This window comes from Geotrypetes seraphini, chromosome 2 (genome assembly GCF_902459505.1).
Source record: "Geotrypetes seraphini chromosome 2, aGeoSer1.1, whole genome shotgun sequence".
Taxonomy (NCBI): Eukaryota; Metazoa; Chordata; class Amphibia; order Gymnophiona; family Dermophiidae; genus Geotrypetes; species Geotrypetes seraphini.
Window position 1 is genome coordinate 326,512,958 of NC_047085.1, and position 22,950 is coordinate 326,535,907.

The 22,950-nt window shown below is 38.8% G+C and overlaps 1 protein-coding gene across 2 annotated transcripts in view; it reads left to right on the forward strand.

Moving 5' to 3' along the window:
- NGLY1 (N-glycanase 1) overlaps positions 1–3,126 on the forward strand; it is an 84,908-nt gene extending 81,782 nt beyond the window's left edge. For both annotated transcript variants that reach the window (XM_033930165.1, XM_033930166.1), the window contains exon 11: positions 2,374–3,126. In XM_033930165.1, coding sequence (XP_033786056.1) covers positions 2,374–2,543 — 170 coding nt within the window. In that variant the 3' untranslated portion in view covers positions 2,544–3,126. The remainder of the gene's footprint in view (positions 1–2,373) is intronic.
- Positions 3,127–22,950: the final 19,824 nt, after the last annotated feature.

A 22,950-nucleotide genomic window follows, 5' to 3' on the forward strand; every position in this document is an offset into this window, starting at 1 on the left:
TAAATCAACAACTCAAACGATTTGGTTAAACCCCAAGATCAAAATAGGCGGTTTCAAAATAATATGGAAAAACTGGATGACAGCAGGTATTCGTATTTTAGATGATATAATAAAAAATGGAAAGTTGCTGGAGTTTTCACAATTGCAACATAAATTTGATCTTAAAAAAACACAATATTTTAAATGGTTGCAATTGAAGCAATCCATTCAGGTAGGGTTCCCTGAATGGAAAAATCTTACTAATTATCACAGTTTGGAATTCCTGTGTTTCCAGATTAATTCAACAGGTCATGAAGCTGCACAGTGGTATAAATTAATATCCGAATATATAAATAAAAAACCAAAAAATGGTCTTAGAGACATTTGGAGCATTGAGATAAAGCACCAAATTAGTGCATCTCAATGGCCACGACTTTGGTCTTGGAGGCTAAAATGTACGGTATCAGCATCTATGAGACAAACTTGGTTTTTTCTTTTACATAGAGCTTTCTGGACCCCTGTTCGATTACAAAAAATAGATAGCTCTAGGTCAAATAGATGCTGGCATTGTCATGTTGAAATTGGGACATTAGACCATCTTTTATTCTATTGTCCATTCATCTTAACATTCTGGAAATCAATCTGGCCCCAAATAAATAGGATGTTAGAAAATCCGGTAGCCTTGACATATGATACCATATTATTTGGAACAACTATGAGAGCAAAAAGTCAAATATCATCAAGTAATAACAAACTTCTTTTTATTTTAACTGGAATAGCAATACAACAAATCACATTCAATTGGAAAAAACATGACAGATTAAATTATACATTCTGGTGGAATTCTGTATGTCATATATACAAAATGGAGCTCACTATAGCAACACAAAAAGGACATGTAGATAAATTTCAAAAAATATGGAGACCATTAACTGAATATTGTAAAGAATGATTAATTTTCCCATGTATAGAATTTGATTAGAAGAAAAAGAGATCATATCTCTAAATATTATATAATATATTAATACTAGATTTATAATATGAAATATGGATAAAATAACATTTAAAAATTTTATTCATGTATTACTGAATAGAAGGGAGGGGGGAGGGGATGGGATATTATTATATTAACTAAGAATTATATAAATTTAGTTTTCTGAAATATTAGTATGAATTTATATTGTTGATGTAACATATGAAAATGAATAAAGATTTCTCATTCAATATTGATAGGGAGGGAGAGAGGGAGGGGAGATTATTATATTCAATAATAATTATATTAATTTAGATTTCTTACATAATATTATAACTTTATAAAATATTGATTTTCTAAAGAAATTTTAAATTTGATATTAATATGTAAGTTAATCAAGTGTGATTATTCAAGTTTATAATGAATTTATTTGAAACACTTGTTGTAACATAAGAAAATGAATAAAGATTTATAAAACAAAACAAATGAATTAACTCATAAAATGTGGGATTCTTATACTTTACACAATTTCATGGTTGTTAGGCCATGCACATCTTTGTGATCATGTAACTCCTTTGTACTTGAAATTTCACTGGTTACCCATGGAATTTAGGATCAAATTTAAGATCTCAATGTTAGCACATAGAGCATTGTATGAGTTACAACTGTTATATCTTTCTAACCTGGTACTGTTTTATGTGCCTAAGCGTTTATTAAGATCTTTGAATGATAACAGAGTAGCTGTCCCCATATTTCAAAGGCTCACCTTGCCTCAACTAGAAATGGTACATTTTTCTGTTTAGTTCTAATATTGTGGAACAATTTACCTGTGGAATTGAGGAAGGAAGAATCATTTTGAAACTTTAAAAGCCATCTAAAGGCACATTTTTTTCAAATGGCCTTTTTAAATGGATAAAATAGATTTCGGGACTGCAGTCAGCATTTATATTTAATTTTGTATTAAGAATTTTTAATTTTATTTGTTAATTTGAAGGCTACATGATATGATGTATTAGAAATTTTCATTTTTTACCTTTTCTTCTTTCTTTTCTTTTTTAAATTGAGTTCTTTTCATTTGATTAAATTATATTGTAAACCGCTTTGATCCTTTTTTGGCTATATGTGCGGTATAGAAAGAGTTTAATAAACATAAACCAGATCCAACTGTAGGGCAAAACATGGCCATGTTGAGCTTCTGATTGTTTTGTGAATGTTTCCTGTTTTTATTGATTTGAATAAGATTTTTAATTATATAAAGTAACATCTCTTTGTATTCCTGCTTTTGTTGTTGTAAAGTTGTAAGTCTTTTTGATTTATTTTCAAGGCTCTGCACTTCTGCTAGTCTCAATTACTTTGGTATTGAATTGCATAAAAATTGAAAGTGTGGTCTACAAAATCACTTGTTTCTTCTTTCTCCATAGACTCAAATCTTCATAGCTACCCTGATTTTTCTGATGCAACAGAAATTTTTTTAGAAGCAGAACTGAATGGAGGGGAAGGTACAACAGCCTGGCAGCATAGTCAGCTGTTTAGACAGAATTTAAATGACAGTACAGAAAATCCTTTGGAAATACTGGTAACCTTCAAATGACTTCAATAATCATAGTTTTACGGATGCATTGAAATCGGATAAGGCATCTGACAGAACTTTTCTTATGAAATTAGAGACCTTGACAAATTTCTGCCTTTCAAACAAAGTGGGGAGTTATTTTTTTGCCTGCCTGCAGTGGTGAAAATTTGTTATGTATTTTTAATTCTGTGGACTTTGCTGTACTTTCAGAGTAAAGTTACTTGCTTACTTTCATTTTGAAAGTTACCAGGAAAAGTACCTCCGCACATTCACACCAAGCAGTTAGTGTGGATCCTTTTTTTATAGTTAAATCATTATATACTTTTGGAAATGCAAAAGTATGTGTGTAGTTCCAAACACAGAATGAGACGATTCAGCACAGCCTTTTCATCGCAGCTGTCTCTTCGTGGACTGCATCACTGTGGTCAACTAGTTACAATAACACCAAGGCCCTGATTCTGCAAAGTGTGCCTAACTTTAGGCGCAGTTTGAGCATCCAAGATAGGCGTCCTTTGGAGAATTGCGCTCAGCACTGTTTAGACTCTAATTTTTCAGACATCCTTTAGAGAATCGGGTTTTAGGTGAGAGCTAGACGTCCAAACAATGTCCTTAATGTTATAATATTTTATTGTTATGATGTTATTAGAATGGTGATTTTATGGGGGTTTTCATTATAATTGTGATACTGGGAGTTGGATCTGTTTAATGCTTTATTTATTTCTCTTCCATCAGAGAGAGTGACTGGGATTTGAACTAGCAGCATTAGTGTAGAAGGCTGTAGGTTTAACCAGTGTGCTACACAGTGAGCTAGTAAGTTGCATAGCACTTGTAATACTAGGTCCTATAGGCCAGTGTTTTTCAACCGCTGTTCCGCGGCACACTAGTGTGCCGCGAGATGTTGCCTGGTGTGCCGTACGGTCAGGGCCGCCATCAGGGCAGTACCACCAGTCCTGCATTCAGGGGCCCGGAGCTGACAGGGGGCCCGGGCTCCCCCAGGGTCCTAGGCCACAGTCTAGGGAGAGGGGCGGTCCGCCCCACGTGGACAGGAGAGAGCTGGACGGGGGACCCGCGGAGTTCAATACATCTCGAGCCGCGAGGCTCGTCTTCTGTTCCTGCCTGCCCTGCAGCTAACATATAGCCGATCGCAAGCGTTCCCCGATGTCAGCGCTGACGTCGGAGGGAGGGCTTAAGCAAAGCCTGCCCTCCAACGTCAGCGCTGACGTCGGAGAATACTTCCGTTCGGCTATTTGTGCGCGGCAGGGCAGGCAGGAAGCAGAAGACAAGCCTCGCGGCTTGAGCTTCGTTTTGCTGAGAAAGTTGCAAAGTTGGGCTGGGAGGCAAACACGGAACACAAAAGGGGGAGGGAGTGCGTTTTGGACACAAGGCATGAACTTGGGAGAGAGGAAGGGAGGGAAAAAGATGCTGAGGTGGGGGAGGGAATGGGTTTTTGGACACAGAAGGCATGGACTTGGGAGAGAGGAAGGGAGGGAAAGATGCTGAGGTGGGGGAGGGAATGCGTTTTTGGACACAGAAGAAATGGACTTGGGAGAGAGGAAGGGAGGGAAAGAGATGCTGAGGTGGGGGAGGGAATGCGTTTTTGGACCCAGAAGAAATGGACTTGGGAGAGAGGAAGGGAGGGAAAGAGATGCTGAGGTGGGGGAGGGAATGAGTGTTTGGACACAGAAGGCATGGACTTTGGAGAGAGGAAGGGAGGGAAAGAGATGGTTGTGTACACGGGGAATAGAAGAAAGGAGAATTTTTGGTCATAGGGAGGGAGTGAGGTACAGATAGTGGCATACCAGGGTGGGGGGGGGCGGTCTGCCCCACCCCGGGTTTACGTCCCAAGGGGGTGCACAGCTGGCCACCCTCCAGTGTTGTCCCTAGGCCGGCAAACTGTGGCTCTTTAGCCACTTGAGTGCCACCGCCGCCATCGGGAACAGGGCGGCGCCAAGTTCTCCCTGCTTTTCCCTGTGGGGCCGGCCAACTCTCGCCACTCGTGTCAATTCTGACGTCTGAGAGGACGTTCTGGGCCAGCCAATCGCTGCCTGGCTGGCCTAGAACGTCCTCTCCGACGTTAGAATTGACGACGGGTGGCGAGAGTTGGTCGGCCCCGCGGGGAAGAGAAGCAGGGAGAACTTGGCACCGGCCTGTTCCCGATGGCGGCGGTGGCACTCAAGTGAATTACTTTATATATAGTCAATATAGGCACAGAGTTAAATTTTTTAACATTTTCTAATGGTGGTGTGCCTCGTGATTTTTTTCATGAAACAAGTGTGCCTTTGCCCAAAAAAGGTTGAAAAACACTGCTATAGGCATTGTAAAGGAAGACTACTTTTCAGCATAGTTTGGGCTTCAGAAAGACCTTAGTTCTATGGATGAAACTTAGACACAGTTTGGACGTCCTTAATGCGATCTGCTAAATAGCTCTCTGGGTTTTTATTTTTGCTTGATTAAGCTCAAAATACATGTAATAAAGCACCACATAAACAGGGCACATCAAAACAGATATATTGCATGCAAAACCTTCTATTTTTGTGGACAAACAGCAATGCTATTTGCTAATTAGAGGGAAAGATCCATTCACTGAAGCACAGCACATGAAAAACACAGTTTTGTTTCTTGCTAAAAAAAACTACCCTTTTTTTCTGACTAAACCGTGCTCCAATCATCTCATTACTGAAAGCAAGGAAAGTACATAAAAAATATATAGATTGCATACATAACTTCATTTGCAAAAGCTTAAAAATTGAAAAAAAACAGATACAGACCTTAGCATGGCTTCTACTTCATTGCAAATAGAGTTGTGCAGCTGCAAAATGCTTACCTCATTGTGAGATCATCAAGGTGCACCTGCAAGGTAGAATGCCACAATTAAAATATGTGCTGGGATTTGAACCTATGACCTCTGGAAGATGGGAACAGGGCTTGTACCCATTGAGCCACAGCAGCTTCCACTAATGTCTATCTTCCTTCCTCACATCTGATATGATAGCTTAGGAATCTGCTAAGCTATGATCTTGTCAGGTATTTTCACCTTCACATGGCTAGGATCACTAAGCTTTCATGGTAGGAACCCCCACAACTGAAAGGAAGCAGCTGCTGAGAACAGGGCTTTTACCCAGTGAGCATCTTCCAGAGTTTCAAATCCCAGCACATATTTTAATTGTGGCATTCTAACTTGCAGGTGCACCTTGATGATCTCACAATGAGGTCAGCATTGTGCAGCTGCACACCTCCATTTGCAATGAAGTAGAAGCCATGCTAAGGTCTGTATCTGGTTTTTTTCCGGTTTTTAAGCTTTTGCAAATGAAGTTATGTATGCAATCTATATATTTTTTTTTCATGTGCTTTCTTTGCTTTCAGTTATGAGCTGATTGAAGTCAGAAAAAAGGGTAGCTTTTTAGCAAGAAACATAAAGCTGTGTTTTTCATGCGCTGTGCTTCAGTGAATGGATCTTTTCCTCTAATTAGCAAATAGCATTGCTGTTTGTCCACCAAAATAGAAGGTTTTGCATGCAATATATTTGTTTTGATGTGCCCTGTTTATGTGGTGCCTTATTAAATGTATTTTGAGCTTAATAAAGCAAAATTAAAAACCCAGAGAGCTATTTAGCAGATCGCATTAAGGATGTCCAAACTATGTCTAAGTTTCGTCCATAGAACTCAGATCTATTTAAAGCCCAAACTATTCTCAAAAGTAGACCTGGTTTTCATTTGCCTACAATATGGGCATGAGATGGACCCCCTATGTCGCTCAGCATTATACAAATGAATCGAAGGATGCCCATATTGAAGTCTCACTCAAACCACGCTCATTCCACGCCTGTTCCGTTAGGCATGAGTTTTCCCAACAGGCACCCAAGAAATTGTGAACGCGCCTACAAAGGGACGTCCACATCCTTTGGACATCCATGTGTCAATTATCACTCATTAAGACCCTTAAATGGCTCATTAACCACTTAGTTTGGACGCCTAAGTCCCGCTCAACGCTAGGTAGAACTTAAGTGCCCTTTATAGAATCAGGGCCCAAATGTATAATATTTCTAGTGCAATAGGTGTGTCATTCTGGACAGTAGAGTATTTCTCCCAATGCTCACAAGCCATGCAGAAGGAATCCATTACAGGTTTTCAATTCCTCTTCCTTATCCAGAGGACTCTGCTGCCCCTTTCAGTTTTTCCTTCTGATGCAAGCTGGAAGGTGTCTTTCTGATCTGCTCTGTATATTTCTTTATTAATTTTTGTATTTTTTCATAGTTTTATAGTTTTTGTGGCTTTTGGTGCGCCAGAGCTCCCCAGTGTGGGAGAAAGCTCTGCCTGAGTAGAGAAGCAGCAGACTTGGGTCTGCAGCTGGCAGGTTAATCCTTTGGGGGCCTGTTTGACAAGGCTGCAGAAAATTTTGTGGAGCTCAGGGTCCATATCCCTAATAGCTTAGCTTGCCTACTGAATCACAGGAGCTTGAGCGCAGGCTGTTAAGCATCCAAGCTCTGCCTGGCCTATATCTGCTCCTACATGATCAATGTACCCCCCAGCTCAGGAGGAAAGGGCCCCTGAATCGGCCTAGATCCTGCTCCAGAGGCAAGAGACTCACTGGTCTGTGAGTAGGATCCACCGCTACTGGCCAATCTCCCAGATCTGACTCGTCTGTTCAGCCTCAACCACTTGCAATAACATCAAATGAGGATCATCTGCTACTGGCCAATCTCCCAGATCTGACTTGTCTGTTCCGCCTCAACCACTTGCAATAACACCAAATGTATAATAAATAATGTCAAAATTACATTAAAAAATAAGAATCGCGATAATTCTGCTCCCGCTGACGTTACGCTCTCTCTGACACATCCAGATAAAGCAAGTTGGCAGGCACTTGGGGCTTTTTCCTCTGCCACAAGCATAGTCGGGGAAGGGAATGAAAGAAGTGTGAGCACCAAGGTGAACCTTTGCACGACATGATCAATTTATCTCCAGCTCAGAGAGAAAGGGCCCGAGCAGTGTCTGCTCACCTGCACAGTCCTACACAGCAAAGAATATTTAGATCTATACTGATATGAAGTATATTACTGATCAAATATAGCTCTTGCCGTGTCTTGTGTTCTTCCTTCTGCTGTTGTGGGATGATAGCATTGCAGTTTCTACTTTTTTCGTCTTGCTGTGGTTGATGTTTATTATTATATTCTGAGCCCCAGATGAGGAAGAGGGGGGAAAAGAAGGCTGGGCTGCATGTCTGTAGTGAGCGAGGGGAAAATCTGATGCAGACAGACAAGATTATTCCTAGCATGACTTCCCAGAACATGAGTTGCAAGGCATGCAGAGAGAGCAAGCCCAGCCCTTGTAAAATTCTCCATGATGAAACAGCCGAGCTGAAATGGCCGCCACGAACATAACATAAAAATGTATTTCTATATCACAAATACCTTGCGTTTCAATGTGGTGCACAACAAAAATAAAACTGAACATTATCAGTGAATTACATTTAAATATTTCAATAATATTCAAGAAACTATAAATATTTAGAAAATAGATATGTTTTTAAAAGTTTTCTAAAATGTATATGTCGTAGACATTCTAACAAATGGCCCAAACTCAGAGTCCCAATGTGTCCACTTGATAAGATAATTGACAATTTATAAATTTTGTTTTGAGTACAACCTTTGTCTGCTGGAAATCTAAAAAAGAACAAATTACGCAAAAAATGTGCTCGAAGCAAATAAAAATGATTTATCAGATATTTTGCTAATAAACTGTGCAAGGTGTTATAAAGAAACATTCAAACTTAAAAGAAAATTGGAAGCCAATGCAGTTTTGATGTTCCATTGAATCAATCTTGATCCTTCCAAACAATGCATGTAGGTTCCAACTGTGACCCTACAGACACCTTCGTCTTGACCCTTCCAAACAATGCTCCGTGACCTACAGACACCTTCGAAGGGATACTGCTTGATTATACTTTTACCCCATATAAAGGTGACAATTTTATTGAAATTCATTCCCACAGGTAACACTGTTTTTCTTGTCAAAATGGCTTTGAAATTGTCCTCATGATAGTTTTCTCTTTTTAATATAATTCTTTTACTGGAAAAGTAATTTTTTATTCAGACATCTGCATCAGTATTCCTTCTTTTTTTTTTTTTTTTGCTGCAACACATGCAGATGTTCACCACTTTTGTGCATATAACTTTTTCAAGTGTATCTCCTCATCTTGTGTTGTCTGTAACCAGCTCCTTTCTCTTTCCCCACTGATAAACTGTTTCTGTAATAGTACCACCACTTACTACCGTATTCATGTTTTGATTTAGGGAGTAGTTTGCTGCAAAGAAAAATCAGGGAACAGAAAAGCAGTCTTTGTATTTGGGCAGTGCTAAAATATAATGCTGAGTTATCTAGAAAATGGCTCAATATATAGTCAGTAGTCAGTCTGGTAATAGCATTGGTTGGTCTTTGCAGGATCTTTCATTTAAACTGAGAGTGCTTCCTGCAATGATGTTTTATAATGTACACTTTTATTTAATTATTTTTGTTTTAAAGAAAGTAGAGGTATTTATATGAGATTTTGATTGCGTTTGGAGGGTCCTTGCAACTGAATTACAATGGACTCAACTTGCAGTAGTTTATTCTTTTTATCAAAGAGTTTTGTTCTCTGTCGACAGAAGAGTTATCCTGCTAATCTGCATCGGAAGCATGAGATGGGCTTGGTGAATCTGTTTTATCTTTAGCTACCATTTGCTTTTACGCAAAAGCCTCCCTCCCAAGGGGGAGCTCAAAGAAATGAGCATTTTCAGACCAGTACCAGTTTTTTAATGGTAGTGCAATGTTTTATTGAAATGTTACTTTATTTAGCAATTTTTTTTAAATAAAACGGCCATTTGTTGGGCTTCCTTTGGCCCTGCCTTCTCGTCTCTATTAAATAAGAACCGGAGAAGAATAGTGTGATGTGTTTTAATACAGCCAGATTTGTGTATGTCTTTCTCATCCTGAAAGTGTTAGTCTGTTATAAAGAATTTATAACACTTGTATTGTACTTTTTTGATGCCATTGTGGACTGCTTAATTTTAGAGATTCTTCTTATAAAGAAATGTAGAGGTTCTGTCAGCATCTGTTCACTTGGGGATTCATTGAAACATATTTTGATGGGTGTACCAAAACTTCTGCACACAGCTATATACTTATCTCTATCTCTATCATTTGGGTCTGCTTTCTAATTTCTGAATGCTACCCTTTTAGGTTTGTCTGCCTCTTTCACTTTACCATTACACCAGGGTTCTCCTGGCTAGTTCCTGACAAGAACTGGGTTGAGAACTCCTGCATTAGACCATACTGCCAGTAAATGTTTGAACTTTTTTGATTACCGGTACATAGAATATATTTTACATGGGCATTCAAAATGATATTTTTAAACAATGAAACAAAAAACAAAACCAGTGAAATAAAAAAGAGCAACCAGTCTATAATAGGTCAGTTGGTCAGAAACGGAGCCAAAAAAAGTCGGAGTAACAGCAACTTGCTGACATACAGCACTCCTTCCCATTATAGCACTGGGGCGATAGTGAAATGCCAGACTAAAAGAAAAGGCAAGAGAGAAGTCCTTCCAAGCAAATAATGTTTATTAGTAACATAGTAGATGACAGCAGATAAAGACCCGAATGGTCCATCCAGTCTGCCCAACCTGATTCAATTTAAATTTTTTTTTTTTTTTTTTTAATTTTTTCTTCTTAGCTATTTCTGGGCAAGAATCCAAAGCTTTACCCGGTACTGTGCTTGGGTTCCAACTGCCAAAATCTCTGTTAAGACTTACTCCAGCCCATCTACACCCTCCCAGCCATTGAAGCCCTCCCCTGCCCATCCTCCACCAAACGGCCATACACAGACACAGACCGTGCAAGTCTGCCCAGTAACTGGCCTAGTTCAATATTTAATATTATTTTCTGATTCTAAATCTTCTGTGTTCATCCCACGCTTCTTTGAACTCAGTCGCAGTTTTACTCTCCACCACCTCTCTCGGGAGAGCATTCCAGGCATCCACTACCCTCTCCGTAAAGTAGACTACACCCACGTAGATAGAAGTTCCATCTTCTCTTTTCAGAGCAATCCATATCGCTTCTTCCTCTTCCCAGGTCCCTTGCATTTCGATCGCTTGGATATTGATCTTTACATAGAGAGCTACTCCTCCACCTTTATGACCATCTCTGTCCTTCCTAAAAAGATTATATCCCGGTATGTTTGCATCCCATCCATGTGATTCACTGAACCATGTCTCTGTGATAGCAACAATATCTAGATCTGCCTCTAATATCAGGGCTTGCAGATCATGAACTTTGTTGCTTAGACTGCGAGCATTTGTGGTCATTGCTTTCCAGCTATTTTTCAGCGATAATCTCCTTTTTCGTATGGATTTTTGTGTCGTTTCACTTTCCGTTGCAATACTAAGAAATGAGTTGCTGATATTGCTTATGTTGCAGCCTTTACTACTATCACATCTTTTCTTTTGCCGGGGGTGGTCTCTATAATTGTCCTTCGTCCAAACACCACCCCCACCTTCTAGTTTAAATGCCTAGAAAAATATTGTCTAAATTTCTCTGCAAGGTTTCTTTTTCCTGCTGTAGTAATATGTAGCCCATCAGTGCAATATAGCTTCTTGTCCTTCCATGTATTTCCCCATCCTCCTATGAACCTGAAGCCTTCTTGATGACACCAGGCTCTGAGCCATCTATTGAAGTCATCTGTGTTTTTCACTCTTTGTTCTCCCTTTCCATATGCAGGCAGTATTTCAGAAAAAGCTAAAGTCTTTACAAAAGGTTTCACGCCCTCATCAAGCTCCCGAAAAGCTTTCTGTGCTGCAAGTGTGGAGTTGTTGGCCAGGTCATTTGTTCCCAGATGGATAACAACATCAGTGTTAAAATCCTTAGTTTCTTCCTTAATTATAGTCAGTATTTGCCTTGAACTCCTGGTAGCTGAGGATCCTGGAAGACTTTTCACTATTTTGGTCTCCTCGCCCTGTGTTCCAAGGTTAATGCCTCTGATGATGGAATCCCCCAACAGTAATAGTTTTCTGTTTTTGGCTTTTTTATTTGTACTTAGGGTGCGCTTGTTCTCTTGAGTTACCTTCATTGGTTCCAGTCCCACCTCCCTTCTGTTTTCCTGAGTATCGCAGTGCACTAGTGGAGCGAAGGAATTCTGTAGAGGTAATATTAGTGAAGGTGGATGTTTCTGTGTTACATGTCGCAGTCTTCCTGAGCCTACTGTGACCCATTTATTCCTGGGCTGTTTTATTCTTTGAGGTAGAGGTGGTAAGTTGGTATGATTTTGTGGAGTGATGGAAGCTGCTTTAATTGTATTCAATTCCTGTTTAAGTTTGCCGAGCTCCTCCTTAATACTGGCAAGTTGAAGACAGATGGGGCAAGCCTTAAGCCTCCAAATAGTATGTCTTGGAATTAAAGCACCACAGTGATTGCATAGAATAAAGGTCATCTTGATTGGTTGTGAAGTCCTGATTATATGGGTCTCTATATATGAATAGTGGTCCCTGGGGTTGGTGGGACTATAAGTCTTACCCTTATTCCTATGAAGGGAAAGTGAAAGAGGAAATAAGATTTAACAGAGGAAAGAGAAGGGTTTATTTTTTTGTGTTTTTTTATATTTTTTTTAGTAAGAAACAGGGAGGAGAAGAGAAATTAAGCAGATATAATGCTGAAAACCAGTTAAAAGAGCAGAATATGAAATGCTGAGTAACTTAGCTTTTAGAAGTTCACAGGGCAGCCTTGTTTCAGCAATGTCCCAAAGATAATGCAATTAACCTTAGAAGTAAAACAGAACCCCTCCCTTCTCCACCTAATCAGCAGAAAACAATGGCTGAACACTAGTAAGACAGAAATATAGGCTCTATACCACCTAAAACACAGTATTTTAAACAAAAATGCAGGTTCTATCAGTGCTACCCTAAAACACAGGATTTATAACAGGATTTTCCCTACTTTAGTCACCCTGAGCCACAGGCACCAGGATTTAATTAGAGTTAACAAAGTCTTACCCTTTTTCCTATGAAGAGGAAATAAGATTTAACAGAGGAAAGAAAAGGGTTTATTTTTTGTGTTTTTTTATATTTTTTTAGTAAGAAACAGGGAGGAGAAGAGAAATTAAGCAGATATAATGCTGAAAACCAGTTAAAAGAGCAGAATATGAAATGCTGAGTAACTTAGCTTTTAGAAGTTCACAGGGCAGCCTTGTTTCAGCAATGTCCCAAATACATGTAGTCCTAACATGGATCCAGGTTTCGACATGAAAATATGCCTTCCTTAGGGGACATTTAATGCAGCAGCATATGTGGCCCAAGTCATAAAGTCTGTAAATTATGCCTGAGCGAAAATATGGATAGTGAAATGCCAACCTTTTTTGACTCTTTCTGACCAATTGACCTATTATAGACTGCACTTGATGTATTTTGCTTACTTGGGATTTATTTATAAGTTTTACATTGACTTTTGACGCAGGCTCCGTTGCCGAAACACAGCCTTGTCAATTCTTCCTTATTTATTCTCTTTGCAAGTAAAGATCGGTTGGTTATTCAACTTCAGTGTTGTCTGGAGGCTTTTTTTTAACCTCACTGGTTTTGATTTTTGGTGTATACCTTTGTGGGGGTCTCTCAACTCCTATTCTAAACACCCCATTCAGACTTTGATCCTGGCAGCAGTTCTTTTTCAATTTTTTCTAATTCTTCATATCATATATTATTCCTTTTAAAATTAAATGCTACAGTAGAAGTTTTCCATAGTGCCCTCCTTCCAATGTTCGGATTACATAGTGGTTATCATTGTCAAGTGGTCCCACAAGTTGTATTCCTTGCACCTGTTACAGATAAGCAACTTTATTTTACCCAACTAGAAAAAATGAGTTTTACATTTATTTAATACTTGATACATTCATCATTATCATGGCTACACGGTTTACAAACCATCAGATAATTTGTTAGTAAAAAAAAAAAACAAGGTTAAAAGAGAGGAAAGTTTCAATATAGAGGCAGTCCCTGAGTTACAGATGCCCGATTTAAGTGCGACTAATACTTAAGAATGAGGTAGCAGTTTTATTTGATTTCACTGAGCAATATTTCCCGTGGCATAGAGTAGACTCCTACACTTCTCCTGCAGCAGATTCTGGATTGATGCACGGCCACATTAAGAACAGTGTATGGTTGTGCATGCTGTACCTTAAGAGGGAACACTGGTAGGGACAGTTGGCCCTTTTATCAGCTGGGAGCACAGGTAAGCAGCAAGAATCTTAAAATCTACAAGTTCTGAGTTACATGCAAATCCGACTTAAGAACAGCTTTAAAAACGTACCTCGTTCTTAACCTGGGGACTGCCTGTATTATAATAAAAATATAGCAATTAAAGTAAAGTTTCAAGTTTAATAAAGATTTGATTGATCGCTTAATCAGAATTCTAAGCGATGTACATATTACTAAAATTACAAAATTTAGGGAACAGTACAACAAATGACAAAACTAAGTCTTACAAGACTAATGAGTAACACTACAGACCCATGAAACACAAGGAGATGAAGGGGAAGGAAATACAAATTGTTTTGATAGTAAATAAGACGTTCAAGGGAAAAACAAGAGGGAAGGAAAAATCAGTAGTGGTTATTAGCGCTGCAGGTTTTGGTCCTCTTTCTCTTTCTTTCTGCCTTGACTATTCAATCAGTTTTCTATAGTTACAAGAATGATAATTAAAGAAAAGCAGTTTTTGCAAAAAAATATGTCTTAAGACCATTTTTAAATGTAATAAAAGATGTTTCCATCCTTAGGTATAAGGACAATGCATTCCAAATAAATTTAATGTAGTGGGCTAAGAACCTAAGGAACTAGGTTTGATTCCCACTGCCATTCCTTGTGACTGGGCAAGTCACTTAACTCTACATTGCCCTAGGTACACGTATGTAGATTGCAAGCCCACTAGGGATAGAGAAAAGTACCTTTATGTAACAAATGTAAACTGCGTTGGTTGTACCAAAGAAAGGCAATATATCAAATCCGTGACCCTTTGATCTTCCTTATATGATCTGCCTAAAACAGAGTTGGTCAACCACAGTCCTCAAGGATCACAACCTAGTTGGGTTCTCATGAATATGCATGAGATCTATTTATATGCAATGGAAGCAGTACATGCTTCAAATCAATCTCATGCAAATTCATTGTAGAAATTTTGAAAACTCCAACTGTGTGCCCCTCAAGGACTTCGGTTGCCTACTGCTGGTCTAAAGGAAGGAATCACCATTAAGAGCTCCTTTTACTAAGGTGCGCTAGCGTTTTTAGCGCACGCAGGATATTTCCACTTGCTACGTGGCTAGAACTAACGCCAGCTCAATACTGGCGTTAAGGTTTAGCGCACGCGGCAATTCAGCACGCGCTATTCCGCGTGTTAATTTCCTAACGCAGCTTAGTAAAAGGAGCCCTAAGTTTTGTTGGGAGAATCTGAGCATTGTGGTTGAAGTGTGAGGAATTAATAGGCTCGATGAGCATAATGTTAATCCAGAATAATTTTCAGTCAGAATTGTGTTCCTCCTATAGCAGTGGGGTAACATGGTTAAATTTTTGAAACCCTATAGCAATTTTTACTGCCAGTTTGGATCAATTGCAGGCGCAGCTATCTAATATCGGTGACTTAATATGGCTGAAACACAATGCATTACAATCATCAGGATGATTTAACACCAGTGTATATCAGAATAGAATGCTTTCTTGTCCATTAAGTTCAGACTGAGCAAATCAATTTTAGAAAGAAGAAACTATTTCAGGTTAAGACTTTTGCAATTGTGCAGGTCTTGTCATGTTCAAATAAAACTAAGACAACTACAACCGTGTGATTCCAGCTTAGAGGTCTGCATGGGAACAGGGATCGCGGGAATCCCGTGACTCCCGCAGGAATCCCCACCTAACCCACGGAGACCCCCCTCTGGCCCACGGGACTCCCATGGGGACCCCCCTCTAGCCAACGGGACTCCCATGGGGATGGAAGGCTTTGGAAGCAGGGTTCGTCCATATAATATAATGGACACGTCAGCCTTAGTAAAAGAGGGGGTTTATAAGTTAATTACCTGAACAGAAAACAAAAAAAGGGTTCCACCAAAGAGATTCCACAAGGAAAACAGCAGCGCAAACACAAAAGAAACTGGAATTGATGATCCTGTCAGAAGTAATTGCTGCTTTTTATGGGAACGGGCGGGGATGGAGGTAATTCCTTGCAGGGATGGATGGGGACGGAGACGGACGGGTGGGGACGGAGAGGATCCTGGTGGGGACAGAGAGGATCCTGGCGGGGACGGGCAGGGATGGGTGGGATTTCTGTCCCCGTGCAACTTTCTATTCCAGCTGTAGAACCCTAAGAGAATATATTTTCTACTTAAATCCAAGAGATGTAAATTAAAATGTAGTTAATAGTCCAAAATAACTACTAGAATTCCAATTATATTAATTAAAGAAATAAAGGAGCCGGTAAAATATAGTAGGTCATAAGTACTACTTTCTCTTTCCTAGAGAAAATAAGCACCTTGATTTCTCAGAATTAATTTTTTAACCTAGTGTAATGCAGCCATTTTGCTATCTTTGCATGTCTATTGTTTATGTATATAATATCCTATGGATTTAGAGGATTAGTTGATGTCAATATCTGAACATAATCTGCATAGTAAAATGGGGTGAATTCCAGTGTGAATCGGATAAGCCAATAGAGCCATAAAAATATTGAATAATATAGGTGCTGAGATTGGGCCCTGTAGGACCCACATGGGAGAGGAAATGGAGCTAGAAAGAATTCTGCCACTGCATCATATAGGAGCTATAATCTTCTTGTTATATGTAGTATCAACAGACTTTTTTGGATATGCCTTGAATGCTTTGCTTTTTGCATGTAATTCAACTTAATAGCAAATTTTCATGATAAGTCTATATTCAGTCAGCATTAAGTGGGGGACATTATCAACATGAGCTACCGTTAAGGCAGGTTATATTACCACAAGTCGTGCTATTTTAGCACAGGGTCCTGTTTCATTCAATGAGACCCTGTGTTAAAATAGCACAATTTGTGATAAAACAATCCATATTAACAGTAACCCATGTTGTTAACTCCGCTCCCTCCCCAACACTCAGTAATCATGTTGAAAAAAACACGTCTTAAATAGGTCTTACTTTCCTTGCCATACATGTTATTATATTAGTAGTTGCAAGTACTTTTAGAAAAATCTAAAGAACATATGAACCTCTTTAGGGTGATCATGTATATGTCATTTAGAGGGCCTAAAAGATTAGCTCATGTTATCTACAGCAAGGCCCATAGGAATAAAATGGTTCCTGTGGCAAATAACATAAGCTACCCCATAGTTTGCTAATATCTATGTTAACCCTTTCAGGACCAAGGGACATATTTGTCCCATAACTTTAAAATCCTATAAATTTTGATTGGGATAGTCTACAGTTCTACATTTGATATGTACGGATTCCATATGATACTGCCTTTATGTAAACAAACTGGTTCCGACATTCATTCATTAGCGTCGTTGCCAGATTGACGAGAAGATTCACTTGCCACACTGTCCATAAGCCAGAAGTGTGATTTTTTTAAATAAAAATAATGATATTTCACAAAAAAAATCAATTTTTTGGCATCTGCAAGCCCTTTTTACCATAAAAATGTCGTCAAAACCACAAAAATTGGCCTACGATCCTTATGGTCCTGAAAGGGTTAAAGCAGTCTGTAGCTTGAAATCCTTAAGAGAATTTTGAATTATTTTCAGTTACTTCGTTCTTTGTACTTTGACATAGTGGCACCATTAATATAATTTTAGGGCTCCTTTTACTAAGCTGCGTTAGGGCATTAATGCGTGGAATAGCGCACACTACAGTGCCGTGCGCGCTAGATGCTAACACCAGCATTGAGCCGGCATTAGTTCTAGCTGCGTAGCGCGGGGTTAGCTCATGCTAATCTGCTGCGTGCGCTAAAAACGCTAGCGCACCTTAGTAAAAGGAGCCCTTAATTTCACTCATAATCATCTCAATTTTCATCATGGTTTTGCTGTGACAGGATTATTTTCTTGCTTGAAAATAAGCACACCCATCTTTATCAGTGTCCTAAATTGCAGAAAAAGATCAGTTCTATAATTTTCAAGCTAGTGATGGGGAAAAAAAATATATATTCCAACAATAGTTAAAAAATTCTTTTGGACATTGTGTTGCTTTTATGTTGAAAATATTGAAAGCTTGGATTACTAAACTATACATGTATGAATGACATTATACCAGTATTTTAATTTAGTTGCTTTGATTAAATTGTTGTAATGCTGCTTTAAGTAGTCTGTTAAAAGTAAACTGTAATCTTTTAGAGAAATGAAAATAAATTTAAAGGCTGCAGCTGGAGCGGTTACTGTTTTATGTTCACATGTCTTCTTTTTTGTACACCTTTATTTTCAGACTTCAGGCAGAAGGTATCAATGTGGGGTTACCGTTAAAGATCTTAAGTGCAGTGGAGTAATAAGGGGGGGCAGTCTGTCCCAGACGCTGTCTTGGTGAGGGCGCTGGCACCACTCCTCCTCTCTCCGCTCCTTCCTACTCCTGCCTTCCCTGTACGCCTTCACTTCCCACCTCCCCACCATACCTCTATCTCTCCACCAGCGCGAGCAGCAACTCCAACCTGCTGCTTGCACTAGCGTTGGCTCTCCCTCTGATGTTGCTTCTGGGTCCCACGCCTAGGAAGTGACATCAAAGTGAGAGTTGACATCAACACGGGTAGAAAGTTGGTGATGCTGCCTGTGCCGGAGAAGTTAAAAGAGGCACGGGGTAGGGAAGGGGTGCGCATGCATGGCGGGGTGGGGAAGGAGCGGGAGGGCAGAGAAAAGAGCAGGGGATGGGTGCCACAGCCCTGGGTGCCTCTCACCCTTGCTATGCCACTGCTTAAATGCAATTTTACTGTTAATCCTTGTGATTAGTAATTTGGTCTCCTTGCTTAAAATGGGACTTGTGCTAAAAAATAGTGCATCTTAATGGTACCCTATGTTGATAACTATACCCTTTTTAATTTTATATTCTTAGATAACTCAGTGTTGGTCAAAGTATTTAAGTAAAAGTACAGTGAAGAACAAATCAATAGCTTTCTTACTTTCACTTAAATTTTTTACCTGATACTTTTTACTCAAAACATATTATATCATAGCTACAATGAATGACATTTTTATCCCAATAATTTAACTGTTTTACAAGTCAATCCACTTTACTTTTAGTAAAACTAAGAGCTGCGTTAGCATTTTTAGTGCACACTAAACCTGTGCTACGCGGCTAGAACTAACGCCAGCTCAATGCTGGCGTTAAGGTCTAGCACGTATGGCAATTTAGCGCGCGCTATTCCGCACGTTAAAGCCCTAACGCAGCTTAGTAAAAGGAGCCCTAAATTTTGAAGATGACTACCACTCTCACTCATTCAAGTGTGCTTGTGAGTCATTATTAAACTATCACTGCTGAAAAAGTGTTCAGCAACTGCTCTGGCAGAAAGTGGATTGTTCAGTCCAGTTAAAAAGTACCTTCAAATCAGACCAGGCTGCAATATTACTTGAATGGATCTGCAGAAATTGAACAAGAGAATCTCTGTCTGGAATGCTTCACTTCTGTACAGTGAAGAATACTTCATCATCATTGTCCTTATTTACATTAGAAGCAGTTCATCTTCGTTATCGTCATCATGTTGGCCAATTATAGAGAGGCTTTCACAAAGTTGGAATCATTGTCTATTATTGTTCTAACAATCTTTCATCTGATGACAAGATGCAAGAATGTCAAATGTGTGGACCAGACAAGCAGAGTTCCTCTCTAAAGACTAGCAAACAGTTTCCCCCAATTTAAAATTTTTCATTGGATGACCAGCAGTCTGTTGTGGTAAAGACATAATCTGTTCACCAAGAATTGCAACCAGATTCTGCTTTATCTCCACTTCAGTGACCCAACTCATCACTGTTCTATTTGGCAACATGGGCAATTCCACTGTTCTAATAGGCTGTATTCACTGAACAGCAAAATTTTAAGATGAAATAATCCACTGCATGATGAGGTTTGAAATAGCAAAATCCTGTTCCTAGTTTTACTGTTTGATTTAGTTTATTATTAATAATAATGATTTTATTTTTATACCATAGTACCTTACAGTTCAGTGCAGTTTACAATTTTAAAAAACCTGCAAAATACACAGCGAAATTACATGAGAGTATCATGCATTAAAAAGCATAAAAAATTCTATTGTACATATTTATCAAAAAGATACGTTTTCAATAATTTTCTAAAAGTCTGATAAGATGAAGAAAACATTAACAAATCACCAAAACACTTAATCCATTTCCTTGCCTGAAATGAAAGTGAGTTTTTCTAAAAACCTTTTTGATAGACAACCTTTTATCGAAGGGAAAGAGAACAAGGAACATCTGCATTGAAGGGATGCAGTTCTGAACCAGGGCAAGGTTGTTCTGAACTAGAGCAGGGTCAGAACATAGGTCAGGTCAGCACACTGATCTTAGGCCTTGTGTGAGGATCTAAGGCCCTGTATAAGGCTCTGAGGCCCTGTGTAGAAATATGGATCCTTTCTCATTCCCTCTGCCACATAGAAAAAGCAAGGAAACATTGTGACAGGATGCTGAGGCATTCCCCCCTCCCTTTTTGTCACAAGATCCTTGTCACATATTAACCTGACACAAGTTTACTATTATCTTATCCCTTTTCTTGTTTAGTATTCCTTATATGGGCAGCAATCAGCCTCTGCCTACATGCAAAAGTAGGCCCTGAGTTTAAGGCTAATCCCGAGAGGCTTAAGGAGCATGCATTATAACCTTTGGACTCTCACATGCTATAGTAAAATTTTACAACTAAATGTATAAGGGAATTCAATCGTATATATCAAAATGTATATGAAACGTATTGAAAGTAATGTTTAGTAGCAGGGAATCATTCATACCACATTAACAAAAACTCTTAACATCACACCATCAATATAATAAATTATAAAACAACGGAGAAAAATAAACCTCAATTGTGAGAGGCCGGGACTACACAAGTACCCGAGCCAACTCACATCATCACTGATTTATAAAAAAACTCCTTGGACGTTTAAATAAATAGTTTTCATTCATGCACAGTTAATATTTTTCAATGATTTTTTCAAGGATTTTTCAGGGTGAGCAATGTAAGCAGAGTTCAATATATTAGAACATATTCATAGCATGAACAGGATCCCAAACTGACTACAAAAAAGTTGAGGGCTACAGCTCAACTTAACGGGTATAAGCAATTGTTGAGGCATGGAGTTTGGAACAAAAGTAAGAGAAAAACATCCACTCATCTGAAAATTCGGAGTGACTCAAAAGATTCTCAGTTCCTTATCCCGACAGAAAAGTCTTTCTGTTTCGCCTAAAAGGCTACTTCAGGGGAAAAATCCAATGTCCAAATATCTCCCGCTTCTTCCAACGCCACAATTGTAAAGCTGGCTCCTCTCAAAATGGTTCTGGGACTGCGAGACGCGTCCGGCTCGAACAAAAAGACGAACGAACCGGGCAACTTGACGTCATCACAAAAACGTGATGCGTGATAGGCTAAGCCTCAGCTACTAACACACCAAATTAGATTGCAAGTCCTATGTCACATAGGACAATGCAAAGTTCAAAATTAGCGATCTTAAATTTCATGTAATATTGCAAAAGTCAGAAGAAAGGTTGCCATTCATAAACAGTGTTAAGACCACGAGGCTCTAAAGTTTGTAAACGATTGATCCATTGTTGCTCTTTCTGCCATAGCACTCTCCTCATGTCTCCTCTCCTTAGAGATACAGCCAACTTCTCAATCACACAACATTTCAGATTCTCGAACCTATGTTCGTGTTGGACACAGTGGGCCATTATAGGAGCTGTCAACTTACGAGTGTTTAAACAGCTTTTGTGCTCCGTCAATTTCACTGTTAAAGTGCGTGAGGTTTGGCCTACATAAAGCAGGTCACATGGACACTGAAGAATATATATAATGCTCGTTGATTGACAAGTAGAGGTATGACGTAAACTATAATTCTTGCCGTCACTCGGATTATTAAAGCTAGAGGCAGTAACCATAATGTTGCAATTAGAGCAATGGCCACATGGGCTGTGTCCCAGTACATTATCCATACTTTCTTGATCAAAACGTTCTTTAGATGTATGACATAACCAGTCACTTAAATTCCTATTCCTTGATTGAGAGAAAATGAATTTCTTATTTTCAAAGCAAGGAAGCGTTTTGAGTAATGGAAGATGTCTTTTATATCTTTTAATGATTTGCTGAGACATTCGAGTTTGTTTTATTACGCATGGAATCAACTCTTCTTCTACTTGAGGTCTTCTATATTCCAATAAAGTATCTCTCGGATTGTGCAAGGCTCGTTTTTTTGCTTTTTTAACGACTGCATATGGATAATCCCTGGATAATAACCTTTGTTCTAAAATTTTAGATTCTTGAATGAATTTATCTTTAGTATTACATATTCGTCGGTATCTTAGAAACTGAGCAAAAGGGATACTCGTTTTTAAGTGAACAGGGTGCATACTATCAAATTTCAACAGGGTGTTTCTATCAGTGTCTTTACGATAGATAGAAGTTTCAAAACCACAATCTTTCTTCTGAATTAAGACATCTAGAAAACTGATCTTGTCCATGCTGTATGGCATTGTAAATTTAATAGATCGATGACATTGATTTATTAATATCTCAAATTCCAGAAGTTGTTGCAGGGTGCCCGACCATATCACAAAAAAATATCGTCAATAAAACGCCACCATTTAATTATATATTGAAACTCAGATAGTGTATAGATAAATGATTCCTCAAACCATGACATGTAAAGATTGGCTATTGTAGGTGCAAATGAAGCACCCATTGCTATCCCCGAAAGTTGTTTATAGAATTCTCCATTAAAGATGAAATAGTTATTTTTCAAAGCAATAGCACTCAGTTCTTTTAGAAAATGCATATAGTTGCTATCACTATCAGGTTGAGAATTCCATAAGGTCTCAAGTACAGAAAGAGCTTCCTCCTGCGGGATGTTTGTATATAACGAACAGACATCGAATGTAGCTAGTATACAGTTCATGGGAGTTTCCAGTTTCAGATCATTTAGCATCTTTAAAAATTGGGTAGTGTTCTGTATATACGATTTAATATCTTTAAAAAAACCTTGAAGTTTTTTGTCAATATATTTACTTGTTCTTTCTAACAATGAATCACGGGCCGATACAATGGGGCGACCAGGAGGTCGCTGGATGTTCTTATGAACCTTCGGTAGAAGGTAAAATATGGGAACCTTGAAATGTTGAGGGGTGAGAAAACTAAACTCTTTTTTTTTAAAAAAACTTTGTTGCACTGCCTCGGAACTAATCTCCGCGATTGATGC